The sequence below is a fragment of the Vanessa atalanta genome, chromosome 12 (assembly GCF_905147765.1).
Source record: "Vanessa atalanta chromosome 12, ilVanAtal1.2, whole genome shotgun sequence".
Lineage (NCBI taxonomy): Eukaryota > Metazoa > Arthropoda > Insecta > Lepidoptera > Nymphalidae > Vanessa > Vanessa atalanta.
The window spans coordinates 11540381-11560304 of record NC_061882.1 but is presented as its reverse complement, the minus strand read 5'-3'; the positions used below and the strand labels follow the sequence as shown (position 1 = coordinate 11560304).

The 19924-nt window shown below is 32.8% G+C and overlaps 1 protein-coding gene across 1 annotated transcript in view; it reads right to left on the bottom strand.

Moving 5' to 3' along the window:
- The window catches only part of LOC125067741, a 34429-nt gene extending 15024 nt beyond the window's left edge, over positions 1-19405 (bottom strand). Inside the window, exon 1 of the mRNA XM_047676479.1 lies at positions 19328-19405. Coding sequence (XP_047532435.1) covers positions 19328-19382 — 55 coding nt within the window. The 5' untranslated portion in view covers positions 19383-19405. The remainder of the gene's footprint in view (positions 1-19327) is intronic.
- Positions 19406-19924: the final 519 nt, after the last annotated feature.

Here is a 19924-nt window from a genome sequence, read left to right as displayed (position 1 = left end):
TTTCCCGTTGCAAACCACTCACTTCATGATTAGCTTTATAACTTTGAATAAAGTGTATAAAGTAAAACTTTCTATAAACTCGGAAGGAATTAAACATCTACAATATTCGTTACAATTTTAGTTTCTCAAAGAAATAGCTCGCATTTATATCAAACTCATCCAACCAAGGAGAGTATTCGCATTTGTGTTTCTCGTGCATGGATTAATGTTATATTTTAATTGATAGAGTCGAAATGGGAAACCTATATATTGTTGTTAGCGTTTAATTCAAAACCATGTCAAATCCTTGGTGTCCTTACTTGGTGGTAGGGCTTTGTGCAAGCCCTTCTGGGTAGGTACCTCATCAAATATTCTACCGCCAAACAGCAGTACTCAGTTTTGTTGTTTGAAGGGTGAGTGAGCCAGTGTAACTACAGGCACAAGGGACGTAACATCTTAGTTCCCAAGGTTGGTGGCGCATTGGTGATTTAAGGAATGGTTAATATTTCTTACAGTGTGAATATCAACGAGCGGCTCACTTTTGTGCCCTTAGTTATACTGGCTCACTCACCCTTTAAATCGAAACACAAATAACATACTAATACTAATACTATGTATTATTGTTTGAAGGTAGATTATCTGACCAGTTCCATTGATTACATTGGTAGGCTTGCACAAAACCCAACCTATGAGTATGGGGTATTTTCCATAGATGTGTCATTAAACTGTGAAAAATACATAGTAAGAAGGTATGTATGAATGTTAAAAATAAATATCAAGTTTTATAATATGCTAAAAATTACTTTAAATATCAATTAGTCAGAATTTAATAAAGATTTTAGGTACTTTTTAATACTGAGATCAGTCAGCCCTGATTTCATCGTGTATAAAGTACAGACAATTGAAGCAAACACATATGCATAGGAATCCTGACCTTTCCACGTATCTTCATCTGCGTCACCTTCATTGCACATATACTCCTCTAGCATAGACACACAAGCGTTGACTGGTTTTCAGACAGTTTTACTTATGCACACGGGTTCATAGTAAGTAACGTAATAGTAAATATTTTTAAGGGAAAACAGCCTAGATTATTCCCATACACCAAAAGACTAACGGTCAATCAATAATGAAGAACTGTCCAATAAAAGAGCGTTCACACCTTCCATCAAGATTGTGAAATGTTATCGCACACCGAAGAATATTATTCCGTTTCAAAAGATGAGCGTTCAATAAAAGATCAACTTACTCTACATGTCGAAATTCGTATATTGATGGCATTAAGTGTGTGGCAAAAATCAAACAAAAATAAAGCGATTTATATGTATAGTCCGCAATCACGGACTAAAGCTAATTCATGACTCAAAGGTTTTCCCGATTGACAAAAATAAACGCGATCGAAGTTAAAAAATAATAGATCATAAATATTTCACAGCTGGACGAAGCCGTTTCTCTCATTCCACTACGCTGATCTATTGCGAGTTGGATTAACATGTGGTAAATATTCATCCAACACATTCAGGTTGTTCTCACGATGTTGTCCTTCACAGCTAAGATAGGATACTCAGGGCTGTTACTGTGAAATTTTCGATACAATAATCCAACAATTTTTTATCGGCCCGATCTGGGATTTGAACCGAGATCTTCAGGATTGGTGGCTCAAACCACTAGACTAAAATGCATTTATTTAAAAATAAATACATTTTATTATTATCTATTGAGCAATGTCTGCAACAGAGATCGACCATTGATTATCTCGGAGCTTGTCAATTCTTTGATAATAAAAAAAATAAATAAATTTGTCAAAAATGCATCATAACAAAGTGATAAAGAATGTAATCTATTATTTATAAAGTTGACCGCCAAGCCAGTCGGTGAGTAGTAAATCATTGCTAATGGCTTCAAGAAATAGACCAGATTAATAAAAGACCGTTTTATTTAATAGGCTTCAGTGACGTACGGCAGTAGCTGGTCGGCCGCGACGCTCGGAGCTGGGCCTTTGTCTTATATTGTGCTGGCTTTAAATTATTTACACCATACAGTAACACTAAACGTTAATATTGCTCACAAAACAAACGTTTTATTACATGAAACCTACATTAGACATTTTATTTGAAATTTGTGAGATGAATTGCACTTTAAATGTATTTTCAGCTTCATTAAAAGTATAGCACCTCGCCTCATTGCCTCCATTGGTGTCAGGAGGGCTGGTTCGTTTTTTGCCCAGAGGATCGGAATTGCGATTCAACGGGGAAATGCTGCTAGCATTCTTGCCACCATTCAAGATCAAGGTCAAGATTTATACAGTAACAGTTATTTTAATTCATAAGACTTAATGTTAATCATTCTTATGCATATAAAAACAGAATCGGGGAAGAATTTTAAGGATATTAATAACACATAATATTCTTTGAAAAGAACCACATTGGTATTCATGTTATAGGTACGTAGTTATGATAAATATATCAATATAATGATAAAATAAAAAATAAAAACTATATATGTATTTATATAGCAAATAAGAAATGTCGGTGAAAAGGTTTATAATATGTATACGTAGTATAAAAAATAGTTGCTTCCCGCCGCCTGGACGCTTCTCTTTATTTCTCTTCTTCTTTCGATCTTTTATAATACGCAACAAAATAATAATGCAGTTTTAATATATACATGCATATTATAGAAGAGAAAAGCCGACAAACTTTACTAGCCGGAAAAAAAAACAAGAGTTTTTATTTTTATGTTTGTTTTCCAATATAAAACCTGCCTGCAAAAGTAGCTACGGGTTTTTTCTTATTTTTAGATTCTTATGCCGTTTTAATCGTTATTTCAATTTATGTAGCTTTCGATGTTTGAACGTCCCATAGATACATTTTAAAACTTTTAAATTATTGAAGTTATCACAAAACTGTTTTTACAGTACGTGCGTATTTACTACGTACTTTTGCAGGCGCAACGACGAATTATATTAATTATTGTACCCGTTCGAAGCCGGGACGGGAAGATTTGAAATATAAAGGATTTTACTGATCCCCAACAATTTATCATTTAATAAATACTCTTTGGTAGCGCGGTAGTTAATTAGCGGACAGTTCTTTGAGGTGTTCGGAGATCGGTTTATCTAAAAGTTCTTACAAACATCAGTATTACTTTTATGTTACTATGTTTTTTTTTCTGAAAATGACCTGCAGTGTTGCTATATTATTGACCGCAGAATGCAAGAAGGTTCGCGTATGTATAAGAAGTATGCAGGCTTTGTGAAAAGTCGTCTTATTCCTAAGAGACCTCTTGCTCCACTGCACGGTCATATACGTATATCATATAACCTACTGAGAACGAACGCTGCCTTGTAGACGCGTTTGAAATGGGAAATGTTGGAAAATGTAAAAACTGCTTGCATTATTGTAAAATGCATTTTGGTAGCGCAATACAACGAACACTTAGCAATGGCTATCGACCAGCACATTTATTACATATTATTTTATCAATAACTAGCGAATCTCCCCAGCTTCGCACGGGTGATGTTAACGAATAAATAAAATTATATGATATAAAAATTCTTTATACCCTATAACATAATATAATCAGGAATTATGTAGCTTTACCACCAGTGAAAAATAAAATTAGAATTGGACCATTAATTTCGGAGATTTTCTTTAAAATATAATTATAGATATGTATATTGTTTTATATTCACTTTGAATAGCACGTAGTAGCACGATCGATTGTCATAAAATTCCAAAAGTTTCAAAGGCATTAGGCATGAGGCCTAATGAGGATTATCTTGATTGAAAATTGAGTACTCGTGAGCGAGCCCACACGCGACCGCCAGACTCGAGCTTTTCAGTATGCAAACGTTATTTATGCAAACAATTTGCTTTGAAAATTAAATTTACCTGTGAGCCATTTGTAGTGTATGTTAAAACTGTCGTTAGATTAAAAATATGTAACTTGTTTACAATTTGAATTATCATAAATATTACGAATGATTTAGGACATTAATAAAATTAGATTTTTCCCTTCAACTCAACATCACTGCAAGGCCATACCTGTATAGGAAATTCCACTGGCAGGAAAAATAAAGGTAAATAAACAAGTTTGACCTTCAATTGATGTGTCATCTTTGGTCGAGATCTAGAAAATCTGCGAATTCGGCGAATGTCAGCCAAGTTGTTACCGGAAATTTGGAAGTAAAATTAAAGTGGATATAAATATTTAAATGAAAGTGTTGTATAATAAAAAAAATCAAGAAATTTTCAGTGCATATTAAAGAACTATTGGCGAATCACATGGAATATGTAAATTTAAAGCTTGTTTATTTTTACTCCTCCCGCCATCGAAATAAACTTTAGGTACGACAATAGACTAAGGTCAGGGTCGAACTTGTGTTTATTGTAGCCGACCCTTTTAGGATTGAGCTTTAGAAAAATCATTATAATTGAACAAAATTAAGTAATTAACTTTATAGTTTTCTTTATAAAAAATTAAATAATAAAAAAATGAGAGCAAATTTTTTAAAATTATTATTAAAATAATGGTGATTGCAATTTAGTATACGTGGTACAATTATTAACGTTACATATCGAAACATTGTAATAAAAATACCAAATCTGGTATTTATAAACGCATATTTATACTAAAAAAAATTATTGTCTTCTATCTAGGGACATTAGAACTGGTTCATTTTTTGCTCAGATAATCAGAATTGCGGTGCATTCTTTTAACATAAGTAGTCGTGATTACTTATGTTAAAAGAATTAAAAGAAAGAAGATTATATTTAAACCCCTTTCGCATTTTGTTAATCAACCTTTACAATAATAAAGTATATTTAAAATTTAAATCAACCTCAATTTTTACAATCTGAAAACTGGATATTTTCAGCTTTCACGAATACCGAAAATTTCTCAAGGCTGTCTCAGGGCTCACCTACCCAGACAATCTCTTATCCGCTCGATGTTTCAAGCTCCGAGTCAACATCTATATCCTACATGTAAGTGTCTTCAACGTGTGTTTCTGTGTAAGGTTTCATACATTTGAAGACTTGGGTAATTTCCATAAACAATTTTATATTTTGTGCTGACTGCCCTCACAATCATAAGTATTTGATAATCTTGAGTTATTTGTACAATGTGGGTTATTCGGTTTTATAAACGCATCAAATCATATCAATAGCATTTTAAATTGATATTAATTTGTTAATTGTTTGCTAATTATTTTATAAATAAATGTTATAATCTTAATTTGTTAATTTTATAATATTAATTGTTTTTTTATTCTTTAATTATTTTTTATTTAACTTCGTCTTTATTTTTTACTGTGTGCGTCTATTTTGTTACAGCTGTAATTGCGATAACACTTAGAATTTAAAATTTCTTGTAACAGTATTTTTTTTTTCTACTAGTGTATTATTTTTTTAATGGTGTTAATATTGAATAAGTTTAAAAAAAATAACAATAATACTTAGCCGTGATATAACAGATGCAAAATAGACGTGTAATATGTAAATTACGTAGGAATTATGAGAAAATAATGTACTGCTTGCCTAATTATAAAAAAAGCCTTAAGATGAAATTAGGATTTATGACGAACTATTTTTATTTAATATATACTAATATTATAAATGCGAAAGTAAATCTGTCTATCTGTTACGACTAAACCACTGAACCGAATTCGATAATTTATTTACTCATTCCTATTCACTTGACGACTAAGCCCTAAAATACGAAGCTGCGGGCGACAACTAGTGAGATATAAACAGTCGGTAACCGAGCTATTCGCGCGTACCGTGCTAATACGTCGAACACGCACAACACGCACGTGTTGCTTAAATATCTCATAATATTTCTAAACTATACAGTTCGCTTATTGCTAAGTTTTAAAGGGCATATTTTTGGTATATTTTATTTCGAGTAGGTACGCGGGCTGGCAAATGGGTCACCTGGTGGTGAATGGTTACCACAGCCCAAAGTCATTGGCAATATTGATCATGCTTTACATCGACGATGGGTGACCAACTTTTGGATGGTAAAATGTTGTGTTCCTCTTAATATTTTTTTAAAGAATTTCAATATCTCACAAGCAAACACAATTACAACAAACAACTCACGCTCAAAATCCGACACGACCGGACAGACCAAAGACTGTGCTTTTCAAGACAAGAGAGTGAAAAGCTCTGCCAAATCCTAAGTTTTTATTCGAACCGGGAATTGAACCCACTCTACTGAGATGTACAGTCTTACTAGCTAACTGGACCAACGGTGAACTTATAGCAATTAATTCCCGACGGTAAACGAGGTCGAACTATTTACAAACCTTATCGGTCTTACTTAATTTAGTACATCTGTCACTTCCCAGTGATACTCTCACAGAGACCGATGTTGATTGAAGGAAGAATAAGATTAATTACGTTGTTTTAGATATTTACTTTAATGTTGCATTATTTACACTGATATCATTAATAAAATATTTAAGACTTGGAACTGTTTAATCTGCTATGTCTTTTTTATCACACGGAGAATATTTTACACTGAACTAGCGCAGTAACATGCCATAAAAATAATTATAAAGATTGTGTCCTATTCAATGAACATAGTCCTATAATTACGGATAGACTTTTAATGTATTGTAGGCAAACCGCAACGTACGCAATTGAAGTACAAATAAGAAATCTTTTCTAGACCTTTGAGATAGTCTTTGGTATCATGATTATTCAATTCAGCCGCTTTACTGTACTCTCTTTATGTTAGGTAAGTTAAGTTAGTAATATTTGGTATGACTTGGTGTAAGTCCCTTTGGGTACTACCGAAATCTCATATTTTACCGCTAGGAATACTTTGTATTGATAATTGTTGCACAAACTGTACGCGACTCGCGAGTTGGCGCGTGCCACTTGCGTTGAATGCAGGTACGTCTGATATGTTTCGATACACTGAAACCTGTGAGAGCTTGTACCTAAGCGTTGTGCGTGCGTTGCTTATGAAACGCGTTCTACGGGCGACGAGGCTTGTACATCAAGCCTCGTCGTCGTTCACATACATATAACTTCATAGCATTTTACTAACCGAGCGAAACGCAGAGTTCTGAGCGTAAGCCTTGGGTGCCTTCTTCATAATTGAACTCTCAGAGTAAATATTTTTGCTAATAAAGAGCAAAAATTACAACATTGGCACTTGTTAAGATGACATTTTTGCTTCGGACCAAGCTGGATGCATCTGCTTGTTTCATACAATAACCTGAAGCCATATTGAGGTCGGTGTCAATGGGTAGCGCTTAATTCTGGATCGGATTGAACATAATCACCTTAATATATTATCCGTTTATCACCTCCTACGTTAACTTCAAGTGCAGCGTATTTATAGTTAAGAAAGAGCAAAGATAATATGAGATATAAAGAGGTACCAAGATGACGTAATCCGATGGGATGCAGGTCAGCGATCTTTTTGTGGTACACTCTGTACACGTACATATATGGTTGGTAGTATTCCTTTGAGTTCGTGCCAGCCATGGCGAACTACTGACGTATGGTGGTGCCAAACGGGTCACTTCTTCTACTTCTCCAACTAGCATTCGACTGCTACTGGCAGTGCTTGTAGCTCTATTTCAATGTAACTCCAAAAAATATATATTTTTGTTTTGATTTCACGATCCTTTTTTTTATTTGTTGAAAGGTATTCGTGAGTTATATATATTTTTATAATAATAAAATTTTACCTATTTATCTACTTAAGAAGAGAGTACACTTTCATTGCCTAGGAGCCTTTAATTCTTCTACAATTGACATGATAAATTTAAATCCGTACCCTTAAAAAGCTCTGCAGCTAAACGCTAGAATATTTTTTCTTATTAATTTTATGGTTAGCGAGGTACGAAATGGAATAAAAAATCTACTCTTCTTTGATATAAATTTTAATTTCTTTGTCAATGGAGGAGACTGGACGATAAAGTTTCTCCTTAACGAGACAAAGGGTCTTTGTTAAACAGTGACTATGAGTTTACTTACTTTATTCAAATCCACACTTAAAAAAATATTTTAAATTTCATATTTTTATTTCGGATTATAATTTATTTATCAAATGTAGCATTACACATAAAACCTAATAATATCATATAATTCAAAACATATATATATTTAAATATGATAAATCGATTGAAAACTTTAGGAAATTTCGCATATTTCATGGAGTACTTTCTATCGCACATTGCATGGAGTAGGTACTTTCAATAAACTTCAACTTAACATCCATCGTAGAAACTCCTAACAAACCTACATATCTTTTGAAATTAGGTTATTAATAATTCACTTAGTTCGAATAATAGATACTTTGCTAACTTCATATGAATCGACAGATTTTTCCGTGGTTGATTATTAAGATTATTTGAAAATGTTTGCGACTGCATAATAATAAACACAACTATATTGTATAGAGAGTGATGTGATGTCTGTGATGGTTCAGTTCCTAAAATACTTGAGTCGTGAACCATGTTAATAAGTTCAAAGCGTTGGGCTTTGTGTAAGTCAGGATAGTTACTAATCAAATATTCTACCACTAATCAGCTAATATTTAATATTGTTGGGTTTCAGTTTGAAGCGAAAAGAAGAAGTGGGTGAGCCAGTTTAACTTATTAGGTAACAAGGGACATCAAATCTTCCTAAGGTTGATGAAATAGTGATATCTTAAAGTACCAATGTCTATGGATTTTGGTGACCACTTACCACAAGGTCACCAACGGCCAATTTGTCCGCCCCACCTATATTAAATAAAATCTCGCGAAGAAAAGGCCTAAGTCTGTTATTTTATTTTTTTAGAGACGAGATGGTACATGATGGACAGAGGCTGTAACATAATTATGAATATTAACCTAAGATGGCGGGTTCAACAAACCCGGGTACATAATTGGATATTCTAGTGTTTATAATTAATTTTGCTCGGTAAAGGAAAACGTGAAGAAACCTGCATATGCCGGATTAATATTTGCCACATGCGTATCCACCAACCCACATTGGATCAGCTAAGTAGAATAAGCTCCAAGCCGCCTCCTCAAGAGAAGAGCAGTTTGAAATTTACAGGCCGTTTTAATTTTTAATGTTTAAAGTCGAATGACTAATAATCAGTAAATAAAGTACAAAAGCAATAACCATTTTCTTATAAGTCGGATAAACTTGATTGTAGCCAAATTCCCGGACGAGCATACTTGGCAATTCCGAATGAGATAAATTAAAAATCGTTCTCTAAAGAAATTTAAAATAATGTCAAGGTTTATATTTGTAGATGTGGAACCATTTAATAGTTTCGCAAATGTATCTATCCATTTATTTCAAATATACGGACTTTCTAATAAAAGTTTTATAGCCGATGAATAGTCATCCACTTGTCTCTTTCTTAAAGCAAGAATTTCACATACGAAGGAAGAAGACGAAGCGTTCTCTATCTATACAATTTATAGCTATTACATTGTTGCATACCGATCTTCCTCTTTCTGTCGATAATAATAATTGTAAATTTAAAAGAAAAAGACCAAAACATTGTGTAATTATACAATAATAGCTGAAACAGCGGCTTTACTCGCGCGAAATTCATAAAACTATACCTATAACACATAAAACGTCACCCCTCCCTTTACGCCATCGAGGGATGAATAAAAAAGGCGCCTATGTGTGTCCGGGGCAGAAACTATCGTCATATCAAAAGTCATATATCGTTTCAACGGTTTAATCGTGCAGAGGTAACAGACAGAGTTACTTTCGTATTTATAGTATAGATAATTAGTTAATTAGTATATGTTAATTAGTATACTGGATTGTTAATTCAGATTAACCAATCAAACCAACATAGACCTGGAATGAACATAGACTTCAACAAGGAAGCTTGTACGAGAACATTGAATAATTATAACGAGATTAAATTAAATGTAATGTATGTAATGTTCCACCGGTATGGAACGTAAAGCAACTGCCGGAAACTCAGTTATACCTGATCATCTATGAAATTATATACCTTGACTATATTATAAACTAGCTGTGCTCCCGACTTCGTGCGAGTTTGATTTTAACAATAAAGTTATTGTCGTAGCCTAAGTAATTCCTTATTATCATCTATCTTCCAGTGAAAGTCCCGTCAAAATCGGTCCAACCGTTCCAGAGATTAGCCGAAACATACAGACAGACAGACAAAAATAAAAAATATGTTATTTTGGTATATTTACCGTGTATATAAACATGCATTTAGTAAAAAGTGTTTAATATTACAAACAGACACTCCAATTTTATTATATGTATAATCTATATTATTACATTGTTTTAGTTTTTTATTAACATTCAGTTTACATAATATTCCTTGGTGGTTTTTTTATGCTATAGGGGGCAAATGGGCAGGAGGATGACCTGATGGAAAGTGACTACCACCGCTCAGAGACATCTGCAACATCAGGCGGCTTGCAGATGCGGCCTTTAAGAATCGTGTAGGCTCTTTTTTTTTAAGGTTTGTTAGTGTTGTGCAAGATCAAACCGCTAAACAGTAGTACTCAATATTGATGTTTTTCGGTTTGAAGGGTAAGTGAGAAAGTGTAACTACAGGCACAATGGCAGACAACATCTTAGTTCCGAAGGTTGGTTGTGCATTGATGAATGGTTAATATTTCTTTGTCTAGGTGCGGTGGTGACCACTTACCATCAGGTGGTTCATTTGCTCGTCCGCCTTAATATCATAAAAAATATATATATAGCAAATATGTACATGTATCGAAGACGGACGAACTAAACTGTTTATAAGTCTATGGTTTTGGAAGTAGCAGTTTAGAGTTTCGACTCTGACTGTTATCGAGGTCACTCCTAAGACAATCTTCCTTCATTTTACGAGCAACGAATACTTAGGGTGCTAGACGAATTTAGAAGTTCAAAAAGTCTATACTCTTACGGGCTAGAAAATTTGAGATTTTTTAAACTCAAGTAAATAATTAATTACTTTAATCTCAGTATTTCACACGGTCATGATTTGTACAGTAACTATTATTAATTTTTATTTGTATATAATGAAGGCCTAAGACATTGATGTAAATAATTGTTATGTAAATAATTTTCTAATGTATAATAATTACATACATACAAATATACATACCAAATCCGATTAATTGATTGAATATTGAAGCAAAAAATTTACAATTTAATCGTCAACCTAGAAACTAGGACCGGTTCTGAAAAGAAAACTATACCTGACAAGAACCAGCGAAAAGAACTTAAGAGGTTTCCTTTTTACATCGAAATCAAAATAAAAAAATGAATCTGTTAATAATATGTGTCCAAAAATATTATAAATGGAGCTATCGAAGCGTATTTTTTAATAGCAACAATGACAAATGGTTTTTGGAAACTGTGACGTCGCATTATCTCCGAACTTGAAGTGATTAATACTCTTTCACACCGGCGATATACGTTTTTTTTTTAGATATTTTGTACATTGATATATTAATTTAATCTAAAATAAGGTTAATAGGTCAATGTTTATTTATGATATACGGATAATAAATTTTAAAATATATATATGTAGTTTATTGCAAATGACTACATAGTTAATTTATTTTTATATAAAAATAAAAATGTAATCACAGTTCGATCACTAACATCCGGACAAATAGTCCGATAAATTTTACAAATACTATTTAATAAAAAAAAAAAACACGGAAGGGTCTTGCGGCATTGAATTTTAAAAATAAAAAAAATATAATTTTTTTAAACAAGCTTTTATAATCAAACATTCTTATGCCGCTGAGGAGTTCCTTGGTCTGGAGCCAATCCTCGGCTTAGAATCAGGTCATGCTTACCATTAATGTAGAGCCGAGATGGCCCAGTGGTTAGAACACGTGCATCTTAACCGATGATTTCGGGTTTAAACCCAGGCAGGCACCACTGAAGTTTCATGTTTCATGTTCATGGCGGTGAAAGAAAACATCGTGAGGAAACCTGCATGTGTCTAATTTCAACGAAATTCTGACACAAATGTATTCCACCAACCCGCATTGGAGCAGCGTGGTGGAATATGCTCCAAACCTTCTCCTCAAAGGGTGAGGAGGCCTTAGCCCAGCAGTGGGAAATTTACAAGCTGCTAATGTTACCATTAAAATATATTGTCAGCGAAACTGAACCAACATGTAAAATTTTCAAGTTAAGCGGAAATGGTTCCAACATCTTGCAAGATTTGACAAACTAACAACTGACGAACACACATTGGAAATTTAATAAAAGCTTGTAATAATTTTGTATTTAGATGTACATAGTACATAGAGCCGAGATGACCCAGTGATCACGTGGATCTTAACCGATGATTGCGGGTTCAATCACCACTGAATTTTGGTGTGCTTAATTTGTTGTATAATTCATCTCGTGTTTGGTGGTGAAGGAAAACATCGTGAGGAAACCTGCATCTATCTAAATTCTATTAAATTCTGCCACGGATGTATTCCACTGCAGAGCTAAGGTGACCTTAAATCTACAATGGCGCATTTGCCGGCTATTGCGTTGCTTTTTATTTTTAAATAATAAAATATTTATCGAAAAATAAACAATTATCGCTTTTATAAGACAGCGTGATCTTTAAGAAGAAAAGTTATCATGTAAGAGACGCTTAACCGAATAATGTTGTTAACTGACTTATGTCCAGTTTATATACTTAAGATATGATTCGTTTTGCTAACTCTTACTAGCGTTGCCGATACGAGACATTATTCAGAAGATACTATTAACTAATTAATTACAGATCAGAACGCTCTGACTTTCGAATTGTACTACTGTAATAATAGATACTAAACTGTTTCGATAAACAATAATTCTTAACGTCTATAAGACAGTATTCCGTTACTATATATGTATTTATAAGACGAAGATTTTTGCGTGAATCCTTTAAAATTAATACATTCGTACTCACCTAAAACTTACTGATATAATTATTACATAATAGTAAAATTGTAATTTTTTGAACCATTGTTTATTACACCAGAAGAAGTTTACACTTTTACTGTTAATAAATGAACATGGGACGATACTGCTACGAAATCGCTCGTTGGTTAATTGACCACAAACATCTCTACGCTTCATTGCATTCACTTTGCATTTTATCGCAAGTGCATGGCTTTATTTTTGTCGGCAGTGTGAAAGGGCTGTAAACGTTTTAATAAGAGGTGATTTGAGGCAGAATTTTAGCGACGACAAAGTTTCATCGCGTTTTGAATTAGGAAGGCGGAAATTTCGAGAGTAACGACACATTTTAATGTTCCAATTACTTAAAGTTGTTGTCGCTACACATAATTAAAAAAAATAAATGTTGTAAAACACGCGTGAGTTATATTTTGATTGACAAAAATGATATGTGCAAGTTGTTTTATAATAAGCAAAACAAAAAAAAAAAATTATTTGAATTAGTTCTACAATTACAAATTATTTGTAATTATGAATATAAAAATGAAATACACAATTTGACTTCAATCGGGTAACACGTATGGTTTCCTTTGTATGGTATAGTGTAGTGTACTGACATTATTGTTGCTCTAATTGCCGATAAATTGCAATATTAAATATGATGTTCTGATTAATATATTTTTTCTGAACTTGCTCAGAGGTAGGTGTATGTTTTTCAGCATCAAAAATTTCTTTATCAAGGTTGAGCTCATTTGTTTATTTCATGTGTAAACATCAACAAAAAGTTCCAAGCCTTTAAGACTAGCACTAGATCACAGATTTACTATTTTTATGTTATGACTATATAAGAGTAAGAGACTGCCTCCCTGGCTTGATATAATCCAACAGATATCGAAGTCCTGCTTTCAAACCCCAGGTCGAGCCGATAAAAAGTTATAGGGCTTTCTGTCGAAGGCTTTCTGTCGAAATCTCAGTAGGAAAAGTACGTAAACGGACGGCGTCTGAACTCTTTCCGGTAGTTTCGTGATTATGAAAGTGAGAAAATAGGGGAGTGCACTTGCGTTTGCGGACAAACTTGTGAACTATAATATGTCCACGTAGTTCGCTGTTCTCCCTTGAGATTGGCCGCTGTCGACGAAATAAGGGTGAATCTGAAGTAAAACATAGTTATGTACATTTTCTTGGTACAGTTGCGTGGTTAATAGTTGTGTTACACGCTATGTAATTTCAGTTAGAACAAAGATTTGATTACTTTGGGTTTGTAATCACGCGAGAATTAGAGAAATTTACCTTCGCGTAGGATAATTTCTATTGTTCTATATTAAATATTCAAAATGTTATCCTTAATTAAATAGTTTGTTATAAGAACTTTTCAGTTATTTTACATGATCAAATTAAATGTAGATATAAATACTGATACCAGTATAATACCCACAGCATTTTATATTTAGTTGTGTTATATATGCAAACTCAAACTCAAAGCTCACCGTCGACAACGATCGTAAATAATAATATGTGTATGTATAATAATCATAGCATTTAAAGAATACACAAATCAAAATATCATATGATATAGTTCTCTTGGTACCTGTACAATAAAATGTAAAATAGGGTAATAGTCTGGAAGTTTCAAAATAATGTATAAAATAATAGCTTTTTGCTGGGACTCTATCTGCGTCATTATTTTTACCGCAAATCCGGTAATTTATATGTCCCAGACCATCTGTATGTGAACTTTCATTTCGATCGTTTTAGCTATTCGGTCGTGATGAGGTTACAAACAGACATATTTCACATTTATAACATTAGCCTGATATATATCAATCGTAGCTAAATAGAGACGTCATCCTGGAGTAGCGTTTTGTCAGCGATGCGTAGCAGTGCCATTTAAAAGGATACATTTATACAAAATATAATTTATTACGTGAAATTGTCTTTCAAACAGTTTCATAGCAATCACCTAACATTTTTTTTGTAATGAGTATAAAAGTTATTTTAATATCAAATATAAAAAAAATAAAAACCGTGTCGCTTTGATATATTTTTATCTTTATGTAATTATTATTAGTACTCGCAGAATATAATCGTAATCGGTATGAAATTAATTCTAACAATTGAAGCTGATGGCAGGAAATAAAATGTAACAATTCGTACAAAGTTTCTTAGTTTTCGTACTTTTGCAATTAGTAATTCAATTTGAATACGATTGTTTTCGTACAATTAAACAGCTGGTGTCGCCATCGTTCGAGATGTAACTGTTTAAATCAAGTTAGTTTTCGTTAGATAATTCGTTTAAAATAATAGCAAAAATACTGACGTCGGCCAGTCTTTGAGCTTCTGCACCAGTCCCACTTTACACAATGATACTTTCTGAACGCAAATGGATTTCTTGATGAAAATATCAAATTCACTATATTTTTGCCTATAATATTTGAGGAGTTCCCTTAATTCCTCATGAATGGACTTGATATTTATTAAAATGGGACGAATTTGAAAGCATATAGTGCCAAAAAAATCGATCGAATGATTTTCTTAATCGTCTAATGAAGTACGCTGACTAAAATAATATAAAAAAAAAAAAAACAATTTAATTGAGAGCCCTCTTTTTAAGATTCGGCTTAAAATTAAAATTCATTACAATGAGATTATAAATCAAAACTCTCTTAATAAACTAAAAATTAATACACATATACTGTGAGAGCCCAAAACGAGCACCACATACACCTCGCAACAGTCAAGACGAATATCAGTATGTTCTATAAACCGTCTGGCTTGTTGCTCTAGTGACTAGCTTATAAAGCCGCAGATTCCAAGTCCTGGTTCAAATCTTAGGTAAGCCCTCTAAAGAGTTTTTGAACTTTTCTATCGAGAAATTCTTAGTATGCAAGTTGATACTATTCTGTCTCAGAAACCACTCAGAGCTGTTGGTCTTCTAGATGAACTCTTTGCTGTGGTGGATTTCCCCATCTACTGGATTATGTGAGAAAGGGAATACTTTTGTGTGCGCAAAGACTTACAATTTATCCCATGAGACTGGTCACAATGGCCGTTACACACATTTACTTACGTATTTTACTATACTTATTAACTACTACTTACTTTTACTTTTTATTTTACTTTTTTTTTTATATGTACAGGTTAAATCTTGACGTCGCTGTAATAAGCAATGTTGTAAATTTTATTTTATTATTCAAATTTTATGGTTAACCACTTCTACTTATCACCTTTTATCTCTTTTGATATGGTTCATGATATGATAGAATCGATGTTTACATAATAATCTAATGACCTTGACCTTAAGATGCAGTCTCTTTTCCTTACAAACTGTTTAAAGCTTGAACTTTTACATACGAAGAGTAGAACATAAAACTCGGTGTTCATTTTTATAAATAAAAATTTAAAAACATACATACGTATAAACTGGAACTTTTTTTTGGTTTAGAACTTAATGTTCAACGACTTCCCAGTGTAGACTAATTCATAAATATCGCCATGAGATAAATGCAAGTTTTCGCGTATTTGAAAAAACGAATTTAGTCTATAAAAACAGTCTTCGCTAGGTTTGCCAGAATTTGAATGTATTATATTGGACCATCTCGACTCAGTTTTCTTCAACAGGCAAAAGAGCTACACTTGGTAGTTGGACTTTTACACGATGTTATTACTGAGTACTGTAGTAGTCTGCATAGTGAGCAGAGTGCGGATGTAAGCACGCTCTACTTTCGACGTTTGTAGAAAATAATTTTGAAGGGTAAATAAGGCAACGAGGTGCAGTTGAATTAGGCTGAATGTAAAATAGCATACTTTAAAACTATAGGCTGCTCTTTTCTTACGTTTGCGTTTTCCTGCAACGCAGCTAGTTTTCTCAATTCGTACCCTAGAAATGGCTTATATTAAGAACAGTATTTCTTTATATATATTTTTTTAATAATATATTATTTTCTGTATAATTTATGGTCAAGATAATCAAATTAAATTGAATTTTATTTCTGAATCACTTTTTTATCCCAAATTGGCAGTTTTTTTAATTTACAATAATCTAATCATATTTTATGTAGCTTATTGACAAGGGTTCGAATATTGTATGACACGTAGCAATCAGCCATCAACCTTCAGTCATGCGACGTGACATCGGCTTCGATAAAAAAATCCAGTAAAAGTACAAATTTATGACGATGTGTTGTAAATATTCATAGAATTGTTCGTTTCAACTGAATATGGAAAAGTTCTGTTTTTAATTGATCATACAGAAACGAAGTATCATGCATTAAGCTTGAATTAAGGTAAGTATGTTGTCTTCACTTACAATGGTAAAATTGATTTGTTTTGTTGAATATATTAAAGGTGTGTATTTCTAAACGCCGATATGACATAGTGGATTTTGATGCCTGCTCAGTGAAGACCATCTTGAAAAAAAAAAAAAAATTGTCACGTGCAAGCCAACCCGTAAAGGGATAGACGCTGCCACAAACTTCAAATCATTTTTTAAAAATGGAAGTCTTTGTCCTTATGTGGAAAATGAACAAACTGTTACTTTCGATTATTAAGAGCTAAGGCTTAAGTGAAGAGCGATGAATACTTAGGATATCAAGACTCCTAGCGATTAAAATCAGTTTGTGTTTCATTGAGCTGAGAAAGGTGATGTGTTTTAGAAGCTTTTGAAAATACAAATATAATAAGAGTCAATATAATTATGTGAATTTGATAAGGACAGACGATGTTTTAATATCTGTAATATCTATTATTATTGTTAAACGGTGGATACATTTAACATACAATGTCAATGATTCTAAGCGCATCGGATTACACGCAAGTTGATGCAAGTTATTAAACAGCGGGAAGTTGCTCATTTATATTATATGAAACGAAATATATTAATTATTTCAGTGAATAATAATGGACAGTATAAAGGGAAACCACGTGCTGGAAAAATATCGCTGCGGTACAATGGACCTCCATATTCATTGTCGAGAAGCTATTGTGTCCTGCTTGTTCTAGACAAAGAAGTTTGTGTTTATTCAAAAGGAAAATGATCTAATCGGCAATTTCTTCTTTTATAAAAGAATCAATGGATTTTTATATTTTTTAGAACAGGACAGAGCAGTATTGCGTAATGTCCGTTGGAGTTCTTAGATATTCATTATGTATGTGAGTGGAGTGCACTCGGTGACATGTTGAAGCTATTCCAATTGGCGGAGTTCACAAGGCATCCATTATGCATAAAGGTCGTGTAACGAGGTACATATTCAGAAACATAACTACAGTGCTCAATAACAGAGAAGTACAGAAAGTTGTTTTGCGTTGGGCTTAAATTAAAACCAATTGACATAATAAGTACACATTACAGAAAATAACTCACGAGCAATAAAAATACATTTATTTTTTAATCATAGAATATCAAATATGTAGATAGAGATTTGTTCTTTTAAGGTTATCGCGAAGCATGAATTGCGTTGACGAGTTTATGAAAGAATTGAAAAAATCAGTGAAATTGAATCATACAAAAATTAAATTACAAACTAGTTAAATTATTTTCGTAAGAATGGAATTGCCATTGTTGACAATGCACTGGCAGTTACCAAATATGATCATCTGTATGCATGTTGATAATGAGAGCCTACAGTTCAGACAATGAACAGTTATGTGTAACATTTTTTTTTATTTTGAATCTGACAAGGGTTGTACTATCTACTAAATAAAGACATACCTATACACAGTAATTGTTTTCGTAGGATAATAAATATTGGGATTCTTTTTTAAATTGATTTGATTTAAGTTAAGTACGTAAAATGTAAATTTTTATTGTTTCAGGCATACTTAATAGTTTTCTATGAGGTGCACAACGAATGATTTAATTAATCGTTAAATAATGAATCATTTTAAGTTAAATTAAAAATTTAAATAACAAATACATCTAAAATTTAGTATATACATGAAGTAGGTATCCTTTGTTTCCGCGCACTATTATTTAAACTTTTTTGTAACTCTCCACTGCGGCGAGTATGCGTTAACCCGCATCGCGTAAGGGTAACACTTCAACATCCATTCATTTGAAGAGGTGACATCCGCTTGTCTGGATCGAAGATAGATACTTACCCCTATCAAATACTTTTCATAAAATTTAATAAGAAAAACTTAATTTTCTGTTTTTAAACAATGTGATCTCCAAAATTAAAAAAAAATTTAATCGTACAAAAAAAATAATAGTAAAAGTAAAAGCACAGCAGTTTTCTATCATTATATTTCTTTGGAAACATTATTGCGGTAATTATAGATAATGTTTACGTTACCATTAAAACCGTTGTAAAATAACACTGGTTTAATGATCGCAAACGTAAAAATTCTAAAATCGAAAACAAAAGAAACATTAAAAAGTTATCAATTGAACTGTCAAAATGTCACATGTAATTTATAATCTGTGTAATAAAGAAGTTTTTACTCACCGGCGAGAGTGGCGAGTAGCGCGAGCGCGAGAGCTAATGGCGCGGCACGGGACATGCTGCCTCGCTTGCCGGCCGCAGCGGACTGAACTACCCCGCGCCCCCGAATGCGGCACTGCGCTTCTGTGCCGTTTACATGTTTGCGGTGCGACTTTCCATAGTTATCGACATTAATGTGCAATTTTCCTAATATATTTTTTTTTAATTACAGCCAATGAAAACCATTACGTCACTAGGCTTATATTCGGAAAATTATTATAATAAAATTAGAGTTTTTTAAGAACATTTGCTGATTGATCTACGTAGTTTCATTGCTTAAATTCGATATGTATTTAATAATTTAAAATAAATAAAATTGTTTTTATTTTTCTTGTAGTATCTTTATTTTTTAAATGACTAGAAAGACCTTTGAAGGGAAGAAGAAGAAGTCACTTTCGATGGTAGTAAAGAAAACATTTTGACAATTGTGATTCGTCGCAGATCCTATGGACAACAACGAAGTTAATTATCTTTATAACTCCAGAGTTATTGGGAAGTGGAAAACCGCGCCAATTCGCGTCCAACCGCGCGTTATCGCATCAATTTGTACGCGATTGTACA